At 44.0% G+C, this 20,497-nt stretch overlaps 1 protein-coding gene across 4 annotated transcripts in view; it reads left to right on the top strand.

Moving 5' to 3' along the window:
- Positions 1-3,556: 3,556 nt before the first annotated feature.
- The window catches only part of LOC139535100 (dystrophin-related protein 2-like), a 29,843-nt gene continuing 12,902 nt past the window's right edge, over positions 3,557-20,497 (top strand). For 2 of the 4 annotated variants that reach the window (XM_071334550.1, XM_071334549.1), the window contains exons 1-3: positions 3,557-4,409; positions 4,615-4,750; positions 19,196-19,376. In XM_071334550.1, coding sequence (XP_071190651.1) covers positions 4,407-4,409; positions 4,615-4,750; positions 19,196-19,376 — 320 coding nt within the window. In that variant the 5' untranslated portion in view covers positions 3,557-4,406. Of the gene's footprint in view, positions 4,410-4,614; positions 4,751-17,915; positions 18,257-19,195; positions 19,377-20,497 lie in introns of those variants that run through there. The other 2 variants (XM_071334553.1, XM_071334551.1) reach the window with 2 other exon arrangements.

Genomic DNA, 20,497 nt, shown 5'->3' with positions numbered 1-20,497 from the left:
TGAAGAAGACAATGCTCTGACAATTGGCTGATAGCTCCCTACCACTGAAATATCCAAGATGTCCGATTCATGGACTGTCTATATCCGAGTTGCATCCGGTTTATACAGACCAATTTCACATGCACACTAGCACTCAGTGCGCACAGGGAGCAGTGCAAGCAGCGATGACATCACACTGGCGTACCGGACACCCCAGCAGCCTCCGCAATATATATATTTTTTTTAACCGATTGAAAGTATAAGCGGATATTGGTGAACAAATGCGTGGTCAAGGCTACGACGGTGCCAGTGCAATGAGTGTGGTCAAGGCTACGACGGTGCCGGTGCATTGAGTGGCGTTTACTCAGGTGTTCAAAAGTGCATTTCAGACCGAGAGCCTAATGCTTCTTAGGTAGTTCTTTATGAGTTTTAGCTTATAAAACGATGTCTACACAGAAGCAACAGTTACAGGGATGGTAAAAACAGCTTGATTGCCGTAGCAACAACAGGGAAACTGGGCAAAAGGGAGTGGTGCTTCAAATACAGCAGTTCTGCAACATCTTTAATTGACCCTCTCATTCTCCTCAGTTGCCGGCCTTAACATGTTACGGAAAGATAGTAACTGTATAGGAAGCTCTGTGGACAGGTTGTCTGAATACTGGACAGCCAATAAATTCAAATTGTGTGTAGCGCAATGGACATATAATCCACTATTTCTCAGGAAAGTCTGGGTTGGCAATAATCAGTATAGAAATAGTCTGGCCCGCAACCTGGACCTAAAGGCCGTAGTGAAAACATTTGCACACAAAAGAAAGAGGACTTCAGGAGACCAGGGGAGTCTCTCAAGTTGGATTTGATTTAATTTACTTAGAATATTGCAGCCCATTTGTGTAGGCTATTAGCTGAACTTATCCTCAAGGTGACTACTTTTTTTGTAATTGTTAGGATATTTGATGTCATTTTAATAAAACATTTTTAAATAGCAGTCAAATAGCTGCTAAATACGGTATAAGCTATAGATAGTACACTGCATAATGAAACAATCCCTAGTAGGCAAGTGTTTTGAGGTTGAACTGACTGTATTATTTGACATTAATAGACTGGTTTTATTGATAAAGGAATTTATATGTTTAAAGTAATGATTAAAGTATTCCACCCTGAAATCATATAATTGTATGAAATGTGTTAGAGTCATAATTTAATAATGTGTGTGATTAGACCATTGTGTTACTATTTCGCAATATGAGCTGGGTAGAGTTGAGAATACAAAGGACAACTGAACTACACATGACCTGGTTATAATTCTGAAAACTGACAACAGGAAAGAGGGCCCTTCCAAGGCCCCTCTAATCTAGGGAGGAGAGGAACGGCTAGAAACTGCCAGGATGGTAGAAAGTGATATGTGTGTGTGTGTGTGTGTGTGTGTGTGTGTGTGTGTGTGTGTGTGTGTGTGTGTGTGTGTGTGTGTGTGTGTGTGTGTAGGTGGGGGTGGGAGTTATAAAATGACTGTGTTTGCATTTTTGACTTCAGAGTACTCTCTGAATAAAGAATTCACTTTTTGCGGAATCTGAGACTTTGCCTAATTATTATTAAACCCAGGGTCTTACAAACCTCTGGGAATTGGTCAAAGTTATAAAATAGTTGAGTTATCATCATTGGGATTGAAAATTCTCGTGACATTTATGCACAACAACTTTCTATCCAAGCTGGGAGAGAGTGCGAGTACGGCTCATGTCATTCAGGTATCCTATACAGGACAGTTGTATATTCAAAATATATATATTTTACAACAGGCAATGTTTGAATTTCCAACTTTAATTACTGAACAAGTAATGTATTTATTGCCACCAGCTAGAAGTCTCAAACTGATAGCATTGCAACACCGTGTATAGCTTCTTGAAATGTTAGGCTTAACATGAGAGATGACAACCAAATACACCTACCAATAAACATTTATCCATTAGCTAAAGCAAAGCTATACATGCCCTGGCTCCACAGAGAGCCTATAATTGATTCAATAGGTATGCAGCTGCATAGACATGTCGCAATTTCACCACCATGCACAGTGATCGGTGGTCTATTCTTTGTGAGTGGCTGTCTGGCTGACACATTCAATTACATTATTTTTAAGAGGGGGAGGGGTGAACTTCAACATTGCGGGGTCCAGAAAAACTTAATACCCAATAATGACGACAGGAATTTTTTTATCTGACTTTTCTATAATAAAATATTTTTTAGACTGGTGGGGGAGTGCTAAGATGGAGGCGCGGTGATTTCAAAACAGTGCCCATTGTCAGTCATTTAGTGTATATACATCGTTGGTTATATCCATCTAGAGTCCTCTATCTATCTCTATGGCTGACACACATTGTGGGGTACTAGCTGCACAGCAGAATGTTTTTTACAATTTGTAATTCTGAAATGTGCTTCATTCTAGCTGGTATTCAACTCACACAGGATATCATAAACAACATACTAAACTGTCTGTGTGAAAAGCATACCAATTAGATAATATTGATGAACAAAATGTAGAATTTTCAAATATGTGTTGTTGTAGCCATCTGACATTTATTGAGTGGGGTGTGGTGTGTGGTGGACAGCAGTGGTGGAAAAATAACCCAATTGTCATCGTTGAGTAAAAGTAAATTCAATTGCTAAAATATACTTAAGTATCAAAAGTAAAAGTATAAATAATTTCATATTCCTTATATTAAGCAAAGCAGACGGCACCATTGTCTTGTTTTTAAAATTTCCGGATAGCCAAGGGTACACACCAACACACACATAATTTACAAAAGATGCATGTGTGTTTAGTGAGTCCCCCAGAACATAGGCAGTAGGGATGACCATGTGTTATCTTGATAAATGTGTGAATTTCACAATTTTCCTGTTCTGCTAAGCATTCAACATGTAACTAGTACTTTGGGTTGTCAGGGAAATGTATGGATTAAAAAGTATAATATTTTCTTTAGGAATTTAGTGATGTAAAATTAAAAGTTGTAAAAAATAGAAATAGTAAAGTAAAGTACAGATACCCCAAAAAACAACTTAAGTAGTACTTTAAAGTATTTTTACTTAAGTAGTTTACACCACTGGTGGACAGCTCTTCCCCTGTTAGATCTACTGTAAATTGCTATCCAGGCACCAGGTGGTGCCATTTCATAGTTTATAGATTTCATCCCATAGATTTCATAAACTTTAAATGCTGGTAGTCAACGAATGTTTGACCACTGAGAGCGACCCTGAATTTGGGTTTTATAAGCACATACTGATATTAATCCTTGTATAGACATATGTTCTCAGGGTACTACCATGCCATAATAAGAAATTACCTTGAACTGTGAATAGCTTTCATTATAGCATGAAGATAACCCCGCTATTTCCCATTTACTTATTGAATACCATAAGGCACCACTAGACATCTGTTATGGGATTTTTATGAATAATGACTAAATTATGTATACATTTAACGTAGAACTATAACTAAAACTACCCTGTCATTGTATGATTGTATGAAATTTTTTAGAATCATACATCTATAAATCTGATGTGTGTAGTTTTAGTCAGAATTAGGACTTTTTGTTCCTTTTTAGTATGTAAGCAGGGTGCAAGTGTGAGACAATGTATGAGATAAGAGGAGCTATCGACAGACAAGCTCTACTACTGTGTTCCTTACAGGACATTCTGTCCCCACCCAGGGAGGGAAGAGATCTTGGGCTTGTAGTAGATTGTATAACAGGTGGCAGACAATGTATGACAGGAAGACTTGTGAACTATATTGTCATTGTTTCTGAGAGGAGGAGGGACATTTATGACGAAATGTGAGGTATATAGACCAATGTACAGGAAATGATAGGCAGAACGTTCCCGTAAATAAACATTTGACTATTGTAGACTGGGCCTCTGTCTGTTTTTTTTTTCTATCAGTATCCTACAAATCCTGATATAGCAGACTGAGTAATTTAATTTAATTGGTTAAAGAACATGAGAACTTAATTCTCCTAACAACATCTCATCACAGAAGATATGTAATATTGGACATCACAAGAGAATCCTTCCCCATAGAGAACCTAGACATTGCCAGTTCCAGTGATTCAGCCACCCCCTCCCCTCCTCACCCTTCCCTTCCCCCCTCAGCCTGCTCTCTGAGGCGCTGGAGGTCCCTGTGCATGTGTTGTCCTCTGGAAGTCTACTTGAGTGCAGTGAAGATGAGGATGAGTTAATGTGGCATTATCCTCATCGGCTCCGTTGCTGCTGGCTGCTCGCTTTCATTTGCTTTTCAATTTCTCTGCTCCTTTTGGCGCTGTGGGTGATGCAGCAGGACGGGTGTGGCAGTGAGCAGATTGTGGACGTCCTCTCTCTCAGGAGCCACAGAGACTTTTGGTGGTCCTCGGAACATTGTCCAGTCTGTGGAACGATTGAGCACAATGGTAAGATTCAGCTGTGAATCACTTTTGTCTGTGTGTGATGATATCTCGAGTCATTCATTTCTATGTAGTTGATAATAGTTTGTAAGTTATGTATTTTCCATCATACCAATCAAGAGTTGTATTACACAATTTGCCCAGAAGTGCAATTAACTAATGTGAAGTCTTAAGCAGTCTGAGATTGTTATGCTGTCATTGTATGTTAAAGACTCACAGACTGCATGAGGGGATCCATGTGAAACAGCAGCACATTATGCTATGTCCTCCAGACCACAGTCACTCCAATGGAATGGAATCAGGGCTCCGTGACAGGATGACCACCAACCTGACCAGGGACATTGACCGTAAGTAGAAATACAACAGTCAAGCATGTGCATTACTCTGAAACTGTAATCTTTTAATAAAGTGTCTTTGGTTTTCAGTCACTCAGGCAACATAGAGGGCTGTGAAGGCACTTGCCTTCTTTACTAAAGTGTCTGTACTAAAGTGCATGTGCCAGACACTTAAGGCAGCCCTCATCCTCCACATACAACACCCGTTCTGTCAGTCACATTCTGTTGAAGGTCCCCAAAGCACACATATCCCTGGGTCGCTCCTCTTTTCAGTTCGCTGCAGCTAGCGACTGGAACGAGCTGCAACAAACACTCAAACTGGACAGTTTTATCTCAATCTCTTCATTCAAAGACTCAATCATGGACACTCTTACTGACAGTTGTGGCTGCTTTGTGTGATGTATTGTTGTCTATACCTTCTTGCCCTTTGTGCTGTTGTTTGTGCCCAATAATGTTTGTACCATGTTTTGTGCTGCTACCATGTTGTGTTGCTACAATGCTGTGTTGTCATGTGTTGCCTTGTTACAGTATGTTGTTGTCTTAGGTCTCTCTTTATGTAGTGTTGCGTTGTCTCTCTTGTTGTGATCTGTCCTATATTTATATTGTATTTATTTTTTATTTTGAATCCCAGGCCCCCGTCCCCGCATGAGGCCTTTTGCGTTTTGGTAGGCCGTCATTGTAAATAAGAATTTGTTCTTAACTGACTTGCCTAGTAAAATAAAGGTTAAATAAAATAAAAGGCAGTAACCACACTAATATAGTGCTGCTGGAACCCTGAGGTCTGCTTAAAATGGGTTCAAAGCAGGGGTTTGTTTCTTTGTTTTATTCCAAAGTGCTTTGTTTATGCTGATACCAAATTGCCACAGCTTGAATGCTATTGTGGGGAAAAGCCATGTCTTTGCACAATAGACAAATATTGATATTTACGTATGACGTTGATTTACTTTGAATGTTTGCTTTGTTCGTTTATCCCGTATGTGTGTCCGTGTTAGTTTGCAGAGACCGAGGTGTTGACTTGTTTCCCTCTCTGGCTGAAAACACCAGATTAATTAGATTTTCTGCTCAGCTAAGCGTATTAACCATTTTATTTCTCTGCATTGTACAGTTCATTATTTCAGAGACTTGTCTTCAGAAAGAGTGCTCATTAAATAATTTGAAGGCCTGAGGAGTGAATTAATTTAACTGTTTATTTAAAGGATTTTCTCTGTGGTAGGATGAGAATGTCTAAACCTTTAACATGGATTTCCAAGGCTTGCTGGGTTGAAAATAATAGTTACTTTTACTGTTATACAGTGCCTTGCAAAAGTATTCACCCCATGTCACGTTCTGACCATAGTTCTTTTGTATTTTCTTTGTTTTAGTGTGGTCAGGTCGTGAGTTGGGTGGGTAATCTATGTTTTATATTTCTGTGTTGGTTTTCTGTGTTTGGCCTGATATGGTTCTCAATCAGAGGCAGCTGTCAATCGTTGTCCCTGATTGGGAACCATATTTAGGTAGCCTGTTTTCTGTTGGGTTTTGTGGGTGGTTGTTTTCAGTCTTTGTGTGTCTGCACCAGATAGAACTGTTTCGGTTTTCACTTTGTTGTTTTTGTATTTTGAGTTGTTCACTTTCATTAAATAAGATGAACAATTACCACGCTGCGCATTGGTCCTCTGATCCTTCAAACTTCTCCTCCTCAGACGAGGAGGAAGACGACAGCCGTTACAGAACCACCCACCAAAATAGAACCAAGCAGCGTGGTAACGGGCAGCAACAGGAGAACCAGCGATATCTGGAGAAATGGACTTGGGAGGAGATTCTGGACGGCAAGGGACCCTGGGTACAGGCTGGTGAGTATCGCCGCCCCAAAGTTGAGCTGGAGGCAGCGAAAGCGGAGAGGCGGTGGTATGAGGAGGCTGCACGAAAGCGCGGCTGGAAGCCAGAGAGGCAGCCCCAAAAATTTATTGGGGGGGGCACACGGGGAGTGTGGCTAAGCCAGGTAGGAGACCTGAGCCAACTCCCCGTGCTTACCGTGGAGAGAGAGCGGCCGGGCAGGCACCGTGTTATGCAGAGATGCGCATGGTGTCCCCGGTAAGCAGGCATAGCCCGGTGCGGTACATAGCAGCACCTCGTATCAGCCGGGCTAGAGTGGGCATCGAGCCAGGTGCCATGAAGCCGGCTCTACGCATCTGGTCTCCAGTGCGTCTCCTCGGGTCGGTGTACATGGCACCAGCCCTACGCATGGTGTCCCCGGTTCGCCAGCACAGCCCAGTGCGGGCTATTCCACCTCGCCGCACTGGCCTGGCTACGGGGAGCATTCAGCCAGGTAGGGTTGGGCAGGCTCGGTGCTCGAGACCTGTAGTGCGCCTCCACGGTCCGGTCTATCCAGTACCTTCTCCACGCACCAGTCCGCCTGTGGCAGCCCCTCGCACCAGCCCAGTACCACCAGTGCCAACACCACGCACCAGGTTTCCTGTGCGTCTCCAGAGTCCAGTACGCCCTGTTCCTCCTCCCCGCACTCGCCCAGTGGTGCGTGTCCCCAGTCCGGTACCACCAGTTCCGGCACCACGCACCAGGCCTACTGTGCGCCTCAGCAGGCCAGAGTCTCCCGTCTGTCCAGCGCCGCCTGAGCCGCCCGTCTGTCCAGCGCCACCTGGGCCGCTCGTCTGTCCAGCGCCGCCTGAGCCGCCCGTCTGTCCAGCGCCGCCTGAGCCGCTCGTCTGTCCAGCGCCGCCTGAGCCGCCCGTATGTCCAGCGCCGCCTGAGCCGCCCGTCTGTCCAGCGCCGCCTGAGCCGCCCGTCTGTCCAGCGCCGCCTGAGCCGCCCGTCTGTCCAGCGCCGCCTGAGCCGCCCGTCTGTCCAGCGCCGCCTGAGCCGCCCGTCTGTCCAGCGCCACCTGAGCCGCCCGTCTGTCCAGCGCCGCCAGAGCCGCCCGTCAGTCAGGAGCCGCCAGAGCCGCCCGTCAGTCAGGAGCCGCCAGAGCCGCCCGTCAGTCAGGAGCCGCCAGAGCCGCCCGTCAGTCAGGAGCCGCCAGAGCCGCCCGCCAGTCAGGAGCCGCCAGAGCCGCCCGCCAGTCAGGAGCCGCCAGAGCCGCCCGCCAGTCAGGAGCCGCCAGAGCCGCCCGCCAGTCAGGAGCCGCCAGAGCCGCCCGCCAGTCCTGTGCTGCCCTTCAGTCCGGAGCTGCCCCTCAGTTCTGAGCTGCCCCTCAGTCCGGAGCTGCCCCTCAGTCCGGAGCTGCCCCTCAGTCCGGAGCTGCCCCTCAGTCCGGAGCTGCCCCTCAGTCCAGAGGCGCCCCTCAGTCCAGTGGGGCCATTTAGTAGGGTTGCCAATCCTAGGTCGGCGGTGAGGGTCGCCGTTCCTAGGAGGCCACGGAAGCGGGTAATGACAATGGTGGAGTGGGGTCCACGTCCAGCGCCAGAGCCTCCACCGCGGACAGATGCCCACCCAGACCCTCCCCTATAGGTTCAGGTTTTGCGGCTGGAGTCCGCACCTTGGGGGGGGGGGGGGGGGGTGCTGTCACGTTCTGACCATAGTTCTTTTGTATTTTCTTTGTTTTAGTGTGGTCAGGGCGTGAGTTGGGTGGGTAATCTATGTTTTCTATTTCTGTGTTGGTTTTCTGTGTTTGGCCTGATATGGTTCTCAATCAGAGGCAGCTGTCAATCGTTGTCCCTGATTGGGAACCATATTTAGGTAGCCTGTTTTCTGTTGGGTTTTGTGGGTGGTTGTTTTCAGTCTTTGTGTGTCTGCACCAGATAGAACTGTTTCGGTTTTCACTTTGTTGTTTTTGTATTTTGAGTTGTTCACTTTCATTAAATAAGATGAACAATTACCACGCTGCGCATTGGTCCTCTGATCCTTCAAACTTCTCCTCCTCAGACGAGGAGGAAGACGACAGCTGTTACACCCCCCTTGGCGTTTTTCCTATTTTGTTGCATTACAACCTGTAATTTAAATGGATTTTTATTTGGATTTCATGCAATGGACATACACAAAATAGTTATCTATGCATTGTGCGTGCATATGTTGTCACTCCCCTTGCTATCAAATCAAATCTATTTATATAGCCCTTCTTACATCAGCTGATATCTCAAAGTGCTGTACAGAAACCCAGCATAAAACCCCAAACAGTAAACAATGCAGGTGTAGAAGCACGGTGGCTAGGAAAAACTCCCTAGAAAGCCCAAAACCTTGGAAGAAACCTAGAGAGGAACCAGGCTATGAGGGGTGGCCAGTTTTCTTCTGGCTGTGCCGGGTGGAGATTATAACAGAACATGGCCAAGATGTTCAAATGTTCATAAATTACCAGCATGGTCAAATAATAATAATCACAGTAGTTGTCGAGGGTGCAGCAAGTCAGCACCTCAGGAGTAAATGTCAGTTGGCTTTTCATAGCCGATCATTAAGAGTATCTCTACCGCTCCTGCAGTCTCTAGAGAGTTGAAAACAGCAGGTCTGGGACAGGTAGCACGTCCGGTGAACAGGTCAGGGTTCCATAGCCGCAGGTAGAACAGTTGAAACTGGAGCAGCAGCACGGCCAGGTGGACTGGGGACAGCAAATAGTCATCATGCCAGGTAGTTCTGAGGCATGGTCCTAGGGCTCAGGTCCTCCGAGAGAGAGAAAGAAAGAGAGAATTAGAGAGAGCATACTTAAATTCACACAGGACACCGGATAAGACAGGAGAAGTACTCCAGATATAACAAACTGACCCTAGCCCCCGACACATAAACTACTGCAGCATAAATACTGGAGGCTGAGACAGGAGGGGTCAGGAGACACTGTGGCCCCATCCGATGATACCCCCGGACAGGGCCAAACAGGCAGGATATAACCCCACCCACTTTGCCAAAGCACAGCCCCCACACCACTAGAGGGATATCTTCAACCACCAACTTACCATCCTGAGACAAGGCCGGGTATAGCCCACAAAGATCTCCGCCACGGCACAACCCAAGGGGGGGGCGCCAACCCCCCCTCCCTATGAAGCCGCTAAATAAGATCTGGTGCAACCAATTACATTCAGAAGTCACATAATTAGTTATAAAGTCTACCTGTGTACAATCTAAGTGTCACATGACCTGTCACATGATCTCAGTATATATACACCTGTTCTGAAAGGCCCCAGAGTCTGCAACACCAACCAAGCAGCACTATGAAGACCAATGAGCTTTCCAAACAGGTCAGGGACAAAGTTGTGGAGAAGTACAGATCAGGGTTGGGTTATAAAAAATATCCAAAACTTTGAACATCCCACGGGCACCATTAAATCCATTATACATTTTTTTAAAGAATATGGCACCACAACAAACCTGCCAAGAGAGAGCCGCCCGCCAAAACTCATGGACCAGGCAAGGAGGGCATTAATCAGAGAGGCAACAAAGAGACCAAAGATAACCCTGAAGGAGCTGCAAAGCTCCACAGCGGATATTGGATCTGTATCTGTCCATAGGACCACTTTAAGCCGTACACTCCACAAAGCTGGGCTTTACAGAAGAGTAGCCAGAAAAAAGCCATTGCTTAAATAAATAAATAAGCAAACATGTGGGAGACTCCCCAAACATATGGAAGAAGGTACTCTGGTCAGATGAGACTAAAATTGAGCCTTTTGGCCATCCTGGAAAACGCTATGTCTGGTGCAAACCCAACACTTCTCATCACCCCGAGAACACCATCCCCATAGTGAACCATGGTGGTGGCAGCATCATGCTGTGGGGATGTTTTTCATCGGCAGGGACTGGGAAACTGGTCAGAATTGAAGGAATGATGGATGGCGCTTAATTACAGGGAAATTCTTGAAGGAAACCTGTTTCAGTCTTCCAGAGATTTGAGAATGGGACGGAGGTTCACCTTCCAGCAGGACAATGACCCTAAGCATACTGCTAAAGCAACACTCGAGTGGTTTAATAAGGGGAAACATTTAAATGTCTTGGAGTGGCCTAATGAAAAGGTCTGTCTAGCATACAGATATAAGATTTTTTTTACCTTTATTTAACTAGGCAAGTCAGTTAAAAACAAAATCTTATTTTCAATGATGGCCTAGGAACAATGGGTTAACTGCCTTGTTCAGGTGCAGAACAACAGATTATAACCTTGTCAGCTCGGGATTCGATCTTGCAATCTTTCGCTCTAACCACTAGGCTACCTGCCGCCCCGACTCTGCCCTGCAAGTTATGTCTGTCATATGCACCATATGTTTTTCTTGGCAATCCATGCCTTATGGTACTACAGATGTAGGATCTTAGTTTGATTTAAAAAGGCCTCTAACTCCAGTTCTACACAGCCAATGTAATAGGGCTACAGGTCAACAGGTCTGATGCAGACTGCAGACTGTCTGGGGCTGTAGTGAGGCTGTCTGAGGCTTTCTAGTGGTGGGGCTAAAAGTAAAATAAGTGCAACAGTTGATTGAGTTGTTGAGCCAAACCTATCTCAGGAATTTTTGTATTATTCGTATTCTCCAAGACATTCCATTTAGTATGATATGTTACATTTCGTATGGTATGTATTAATTTGTGGATGTCCATCATACATTTCGTATGATATGTTATGAATTACATTTCGTATTATATGTTATGAATTTGCAAAACGTACAATATGTTGCGAATTCTAGCTAGGTGGCTAGGTGGCTAACGTTAGCTAGGCTAGGTATTAGTGTTAGGTGTTAGGGTTAAGTTTAGGAATTAGGTTAAAGGGTTAAGGTATAGGGTTATGGGAAGGGTTAGCTAACATGCTAAGTAGTTACAAAGTAGCTAAAAAGTAGTAAGTAGCTGAAAAGTTGCAAATGAGCTAAAATGCTAAAGTTGTCCGTGAAGAGATTAGAACTCGTAACCTTTGAGTTGCTAGACATTCACGTTATACCAAACTTAATGTCTTACTAATTTGAGTGTCCCGGATTTAAATAAAATAAAATAAAATAATATTTGTCACATGCGCCGAATACAACAGGTGTAGTAGACCTTACTGGAAAATGCTTACTTACAAGCCCTTAATAAACAATGCAGTTTTAAGAAAATAGAGTTAAGAAAACATTTACTAAATAAACTAAAGTTTAAAAAAGTAACACAATAAAATAACAATAACGAGGCTATATACAGGAGGTACTGGTACTGAATCAATGTGCAATGTGTCTTATGGCTTGGGGGTAGAAGCTGTTGAGGAGCATTTTGGACCTAGACTTGGTGCTCCAGTACCGCTTACAGAAAAAAAACAATGAAAAAACAATGAAAATAATAGTTGAAATATTTACTACACAACAAATGAATGTTCAGGGGCAGAACGACAGATTGTGGTAGTGGTAGCAGAGAGAACGGTCTGTGACTTGGGTGACTGGAGTCTTTGACAACAATTTTTTGGGCCTTCCTCTGGCACCGCCTAGTATAGAAGTCCTGGATGGCAGGAAGCTTGGCCCCAGTGATGTACTGGGTTGTACGCACTACCCTCTGGGCAGTGTGGAGTGCAATTGAGATTGCTTCATCTGTGGATCTGTTGGGGCAGTATGCGAATTGGAGTGGGTCTAGGGTTTCCAGGATGATGGTGTTGATGTGAGCCATGACCAGCCTTTCAAAGCACTTCATGGCTACTGACGGCAGTGCTACGGGGCGGTAGTCATTTAGGCAGGTTACTCTTGCGTTCTTGGGCACAGGGAATAAGGTGGTCTGCTTGAAACGTGTAGGTATTACATACTCAATCAGGGAGAGGCTGAAATGTCAGTGAAGACACTTGTCAGTTGGTCTGCGCATGCTCTGAATACACGTCCTGGTTATCTGTCTGGCCCCGCGGCCTGAATGTTGACCTGTTTAAAGGTCTTGCTCATACCTGCTATGGAGAGCGTGATCACATAGTTGTTCGGAACAGCTGGTGCTCTGTGCATTCTTCAGTTTTGCTTGCCTCGAAGCGAGCATAAAAAGTATTTAGCCCGTCTGGTAGACTCAAGTCACTGGGAAGCTTGCGGCTGGATTTCCCTTTGTAGTCCGTAGTAGTTTGCAAGCCCTGCCACATCCGACAAGCGTCAGAGCCGGTGTAGTAGGATTCAATCTTAGTCCTGTATTGACACTTTGCCTGTTTGATGGTTCGTCTGAGGCCATAGTGGGCTTTCTTATAAGTGTCCGGATTAGTGTCCCACTCCTTGAAAGCGGCAGCTCTAGCCTTTAGCTCGGTCACTGTGGGGACGATGTTGTCGATGCACTTATTGATGAAGCCAGTGACTGAGGTGGTATACTACTCAATGCCATTGGATGAATCCCAGAACATATTCCAGTCTGTGCTAGCAAAACAGTCCTGTAGCGTAGCATCCGCGTCACTGGTACTTCCTGGTCAGATTTGCCAAATGGAGGGCAATGGAGAGCTTTTTATTTTAAATGGGTTTTTTTCTCCCCAATTGGTATTTACAGTTTTGTCCCGTCGCTGCAACTCCCGTACGGACTCGGGAGAGGCGAAGGTCGAGAGCCGTGCTTCCTCTGAAACACGAACCCGCCAGGCTGCACTGCTTCTTGACAAAGTGCCCGCTTAACCCGGAAGCCAGCCGCACCAATGTGTCAGAGGAAACACCGTACACCTGGCATCCATGTCAGTGTGCACTGCGCCCGGCCCGCCACAGGAGTCTCTAGAGCGCAATGGGACAAGGACAACCCGGCCAACCAAACCCTCCCCTAACCCGGACGATGCTGGGGCCAATTGTGCCCCGCCACGTTGGTTTCCCGGTCACGGCCGGCTGCAACACAGCCTGGGATCGAAACAGGATATGTAGTGACGCAGCCTTATACCATTGCGCCACTCGGGAGGCCCGGGCAAGGGAGAGCTTTGTACGCATCTCTGTGTGTGGAGTACAGGTGGTCTAGAGGTATTTTTTTCTTTTGGTTGCACATGTGACATGCTTGTAGAAATGAGGTAAAATGGATTTAAGTTTCCCCAGCCACTGGAGTGCTGCTTCTGGATGAGCACTTTATTGTTTGCTTATGGCTTTATACAGCTTGTTGAGTGTGGTCTTAGTGCCAGCATCAGTTTGTGATGGTAAATAGACTGCTATGGAAAATATAGATGCAAACTCTTTTTTTTTCACCTTTATTTAACCAGGTAGACTAGTTGAGAACAAGTTCTCATTTGCAACTGCGACCTGGCCAAGATAAAGCATAGCAATTCGACACATACAACAACACAGAGTTACACATGGAATAAACAAAACATAGTCAATAATACAGTAGAACAAAAGAAAACAAAAAGTCTATATACAGTGAGTGCAAACGAGGTAAGATAAGGGAGTTAAGGCAATGAATAGGCCATGGTGGCGAAGTAATTACAATATAGCAATTAAAACACTGGAATGGTAGATGTGCAGAAGATGAATGTGCAAGTAGAGATACTGGGGTGCAAAGGAGCAAGATAAATAAATAAATACAGTATGTGGATGATGTAGGTAGATAGATGGGCTGTTTACAGATGGGCTATGCACAGGTGCAGTGATCTGTGAGCTGCTCTGACAGCTGGTGCTTAAAGCTAGTGAGGGAGATGTGAGTCTCCAGCTTCAGAGATTTTTGCAGTTCGTTCCAGTCATTGGCAGCAGAGAACTGGAAGGAAAGATGACCAAAGGAGGAATTGGCTTTGGGGGTGACCAGTGAGATATAACTACTGGAGCGCGTGCTACGAGTGGGTGCTGCTATGGTGACCAGTGAGCTGAGATAAGGTGGGGCTTTACCTAGCAGAGACTTGTAGATAACCTGTAACCAGTGGGTTTGGCGACGAGTATGAAGCGAGGGCCAACCAACGAGGGAGTGCAGGTCGCAATGGTGGGTAGTGTATGGGGCTTTGGTGACAGAACGGGTGGCACTGTGATAGACTGCATCCAGTTTGTTGAGTAGAGTGTTGGAGGCAATTTTATAGATGACATCACCGAAGTTGAGGATCGGTAGGATGGTCAGTTTTACGAGGGTATGTTTGGCAGCATGAGTGAAGGATGCTTTGTTGCGATATAGGAAGCCAATTCTAGATTTAATTTTGGATTGGAGATGCTTAATGTGAGTCTGGAAGGAGAGTTTACAGTCTAACCAGACACCTAGGTATTTGTAGTTGTCCACGTATTCTAAGTCAGAGCCGTCCAGAATAGTGATGCTGGACGGGCGAGCAGGTGTGGGCAGTGATCGGTTGAATAGCATGCATTTAGTTTTACTTGTGTTTAAGAGCAGTTGGAGGCCACGGAAGGAGAGTTGTATGGTATTGAAGCTCGTCTGAATGTTAGTTAACACAGTGTCCAAAGAAGGGCCAGAAGTATACAGAATGGTGTTGTCTGCGTAGAGGTGTATCAGAGAATCACCAGCAGCAAGAGCAACATCATTGATGTATACAGAAAAGAGAGTCGGCCCGAGGATTGAACCCTGTGGCACCCCCATAGAGACTGCCAGAGGTCCGGACAACAGGCCCTCCGATTTGACACACTGAACTCTGTCTGAGAAGTAGTTGGTGAACAAGGCGAGGCAGTCATTTGAGAAACCAAGGCTGTCGAGTCTGCCAATAAGAATGTGGTGATTGACAGAGTCGAATGCCTTGGCTAGGTCGATGAATACGGCTGCACAGTAATGTCTCTTATTGATGGCGGTTATGATGTCGTTTAGGACCTTGAGCGTGGCTGAGGTGCACCCATGACCAGCTCTGAAACCAGATTGCATAGCGGAGAAGGTACGGTGGGATTCGAAATGGTCGGTGATCTGTTTGTTAACTTGGCTTTCGAAGTACTTAGAAAGACAGGGTAGGATAGATATAGGTCTGTAGCAGTTTGGGTCTAGAGTGTCTCCCCCTTTGAAGAGGGGGATGACCGCGGCAGCTTTCCAATCTTTGGGAATCTCAGACGATACGAAAGAGGGGTTGAACAGGCTAGTAATAGGGGTTGCAACAATTTCGGCAGATCATTTTAGAAAGAGAGGGTCCAGATTGTCTAGCCCGGCTGATTTGTAGGGGTCCAGATTTTGCAGCTCTTTCATAACATCAGCTATCTGGATTTGGGTGAAGGAGAAATGGTGGGGTCTTTGGCGGGTTGCTGTGGAGGGTGCCGTGCAGTTGACCGGGGTAGGGGTAGCCAGGTGGAAAGCATGGCCAGCCGTAGAGAAATGCTTATTGAAATTCTCAATTATAGTGGATTTATCAGTGGTGACAGTGTTTCCTAGCCTCAGGGCAGTGGGCAGCTGGGAGGAGGTGCTCTAATTCTCCATGGACTTTACAGTGTTCCAGAACTTTTTTGAGTTAGTACTACAGGATGCACATTTCTGTTTGAAAAAGCTCTTGGTAGTTAGTGTGGTCTACAGCTTATCATGAGGTACTCTACCTCAGGTGAGCAATACCTCGAGACTTCCTTAATATTAGACATCACGCACAAGCTGTTATTGACAAATAGACACACACACCACCACATTTACTATATAACGTTTAGCCTATGAGACCAGGCTGTTGAGCCTGCTGGGAGGTAGAAAAAAGACTAGTTGACCACCACCACTGTAAAAACCCTTTCAATCAGAGAAGATCAGATCTCACTCAGGGAATTTGATGTATTGAGTTGTGTGCTCATCGACAAATAATGATAAGTACTTCTTTACAGCAGCGGATATGCATATATGCATAAATGCAGACACTTTTTTCTGTAATGTAATTCCTTAGGCCACAGTTGTAAGTGTCAAAATGTTTTTTCAGTTCATTCTTTTTTAAGGGCACTTCACTAACTCACAAGCTCTGGTCCTAAGCCAGAAATTGAATCTAAACGGCTTTTATCAGATCACGTATCAAAGAGCAGACAGTGTGAGACAAACTTGCTTCTTGTCAGGCAACAGAGTTGAATTCCCGCGCCAGCACTGGCGTAGCACACACCCCCGAGCCCAGGGGGTCGGGCCCCCCAGATAGCATAGCATATGAAAGACATTTTTAGAATTACAGGAAAATAGCAACATTTTCTCTCAACCTCATGGCAAAATGTGTAGAATAGCAGGAAATTAGCTCAGAGATTCTTGAAAGTCGGGACAACAACTTTATTTTTATAGTAAAAAAAAAAAAAGGATTTTGTTGCATAATCTTTTTGCTTAAAATTGACATTTAGTGGAATTTTATAAGGGAAAAGATTTGTTTGGGGATTTTTCAAAATACTTTCAATATTATTAATTTCCATGTCGGCTCTATGCTTGGAAATTCCCTTGTTTGGAGCAAAGGATCACAATTATAAACTCTTCCAAAAAGTAAAAAAAAATAATCTAAAAACTGCCAATAATGGATATTAACAAAATAAATGTAGTTTCTTGCAATAGTACTATTGTTTGTACAGATGAACGTGGTACCTTCAGACATTTGGAAATCGCTCCCAAGAAAGAAACCAGACTTGTGAAGGTCTACAATCTTTTTTTCTGAGGTCTTGGCTGATTTCTTTTGATTTTCCCATGATGTCAAGCAAAGAGGCACTGAGTTTGAAGGTAGGCCTGAAATACATCCACAGGTAGACCTCTAATTGACTCAAATTATGTCATTTAGCCTATCAGAAGCTTCTAAAGCCATGACATCATTTTCTGGAATTTTCCAAGCTGTTTAAAAGCACAGTCAACTTAGCGTATGTAAACTTCTGACCCACTGGAATTGTGATACAGTGTATTATAAGTGAAATAATCTGTCTGTAAACAATTGTTGGAAAAATTACTTGTGTCATGCACACAGTAGATGTCCTAACCGACTTGCCAAAACTATAGGTTGTTAACAAGAAATTTGTGGTGGTTGAAAAACGAGTTTTAATGACTCCAACCTAAGTGTATGTAAACTTCCGACTTCAACTGTACCTTTTTTTAAGGTATCTGTGACCAACAGATGCATATCTGTATTCCCAGTCATGTGACATAGATTAAGGCCTTTATTTATTTCAACTGACTGATTTCCTTATGAACTGTAACTTTAAAATCTTGTTTTGCGTTTGGAAGAAAGGCATTTCACTGCACTTGTGACATTGAAACTTGAAACTTGATGTTGTGTTTATATTTTTGTTCAGTGTATATTTTAAAATGTTGTTAATATTAAGATAAATATAAATATATATATATATATATATATTTTTTTTTTTAGATTGTCCCGTCTTTCAAAAATCTCTGAATGTCACACCCTGGTCTGTTTCACCTGTCCTTGTGATTGTCTCCACCCCCTCCAGGTGTCACTTATTCTCCCCAGTGTATTTATCCCTGTGTTTCCTCTTTGTCTTTGCCAGTTTGCCTTGTATGTTAGTTAAGTCAACCAGTGTATTTTTCCTGTACTCCTTTTGCTATTATCTTTTTGTTAGTCTTCCTGGTTTTGACACCTGCCTGACTCTGGACTACTTTACCAACTGCCTGATCATCCTGCCTGCCCTGACCTTGAACTTATCAAGGTAAAAAAAAAAAGGCCTGCCCTTCGGTACCTTTTGGACTCTGAACTGGTTTTGACCCTTTTGCCTGTCCACGACCATTCCATTGCCTTACCCTATTGGATTAATAAATATTGTAGGACTCCAACCATCTGCCTTCTGTGTCTGCATCTGGGTCTCGCCTTGTGTCAAGGTACTGAACTCTAAAACAGCAACATTTTCTCTCAGCCTCATGGCAAAATGTGTAAAACCGTATGAGATTCGCTATAAATACTGCACGTTTTTCTTTCTGCACCATGGAAGAAAACATTTATTCTGAAGTAAAAGGGGGGTGAGGGGCTTACTCTAACCTTTCGGGGGCCCGCGAACTGCACTGCACTGCTAATACCCAAGTTCCTTTGGAAACATCACTCTAATCGCAAACATAGGCAAGGTTCTCACTTCTCACCAAAATTATATTTTTAAGATAGTGAGAGGGCCCTAAATGATAAGGAAACCATTTCTGTTTAGTCCTGTTTTACTGAGATATTGTGACATACAATAACTGTATTATGTGTGATATTGGGCTCTTTTGCCAAATGACTCTGCCCTGCAAGTTATGTCTGTCACAAGCATTTTATGTTTTTCCTGGCAATGATGTGTGTGTAGGATCTTAAATTGAGCACTCTTTCGTTGCTGAGAATCTTCCTGCTCCCTAGTAAATGCAGATGAGTTTTGTGATTTGCATAAATTAACTGAAAGCCCACACTAACACACATATTAACAGTATTGCACTTTTCATGTAGTTGACGTTTGGCCATCTAATAGCCTAACCATCGATCAACAACATTATGGACTAACCGTTCAAATCCTGTTGCTGCAGGACTATTTTGATATGATAATATAGGTCAAATTAAGATCCTACATATGTAGTGCTAGACAGCCTGACTCCCAGTATGCAGTAATGCTTAGTCTCATAGATTAGGCACAAGACACAGAATGGTTGCCTTATTTGCAGTGACACATTTTACTGTAGTGTGTTTGCAGGAATAAATCACTTAAAGATTTAGTCCGATTCTTGTCTACGTTTGCTGTTTATTTGTTTGTATTGTAATGGCCATCTGTCATGTGTACCTGCTTGTGTCTCATCTAGCTCGGGGACGCCTCTCCATGCCACAGTGTCAGTGTGAGCCACAGCCACACCCTGGGGTTCCGAGGGACCAGGAGTGGGCCAGAGATGGCAGAGGACCAGCCAGCCAACAGGGAGGGCAGTGTGAAGACTGTGAGATGTGTCTGTGGTGTAGGGGAGTCCAACACAGTCCTCATAACACCAGGTAGGACTCTGCAGAGGCAGGATTTGTTTATAATGCATTATTCCTAATGCTTAGAGAGAAGTGTATAGCACTGGGCAGAAAGTATGTATTTCTGTTGACGGGCCATGTCTGAAATGTTATCGTTAGCCTTGGATCTGCAGAAACCACACATACTTAGTATGAACTTTGTATGTAATGTGCATGAATGTGTTTTCATAATATTATGTATAAGTTGAGTCTTAATATGAGCATGAGTCTACGAAGAGCATGTTTATTTGTGCAGTGTGTGTGTACAGTATGGGTGTGTGTTATGCCTGTCCATGTGTGTATGTCTTGTGTACGCTGATGTGAGGACTGATGTTTCTGGGTTAATTATTACACAAGGTAAACCAGTCAAGCGAAAGAAGAGAGATGCAACCCTGCATTTCCCCGGGCATTAGCTTTCAGCTTCCATACAGAACAACCCATTTTATTTTTACTGTGATGCCAGTAGAAGTCAAACACAACCCTGGTAGTTTGAAGCATAAATTTGTGTGATGGTAAAATCACATAATCATTTTTAAATTGCTTGTTTATTTTGCTTAATAACAAGCGGTTGGAGATTCTGTCTGTAATGAAAAGCTCTATAAAAGTAAAAAAAATTATTATCATTATTATAATAGATATTTATTCCACAATATTCTTAACTGTGGTGTGTTTTCTTTACCAAATATGTTGTGATGTGCCCTCCTAGATGTATTTATATCACGCTACTTATCATCTGCCATCTGTTAATTTAGCCCCTGACTTTCTGGACCAGTGTCTGTGGCTCTGTTTTGTCAATTCTATATTTTCCTGTTTGATTACCGTTTACAGTTTTGGTAAATTGCTACTTGTGTGCCGTGTTGTTTTTGTCACTGCCGAGGAAAGTGGAACTTATTGAACCAGGGAGAATTCTATGGAGAGCGGGGTAAATTAGTGCTAACCCAGAGCTTATCGCCCAGGCTTTAATTAGCACATAAACCATGAAGGGACCCCCACTGACTCTCACAGCACTTAATAGACAGGCTGGATGTAGCATTTTAATTGCTGGTGTTGACATTGAACTGACAGAAAGTAGACGTTGCTCTGAATCATAGATAACACAGAGGGGAACATGCCCT

The sequence above is a fragment of the Salvelinus alpinus genome, chromosome 1, assembly GCF_045679555.1.
Source record: "Salvelinus alpinus chromosome 1, SLU_Salpinus.1, whole genome shotgun sequence".
NCBI lineage: Eukaryota > Metazoa > Chordata > Actinopteri > Salmoniformes > Salmonidae > Salvelinus > Salvelinus alpinus.
Note: the sequence above shows the minus strand (reverse complement) of the source record. Positions and strands in the feature narration are given on the sequence as shown.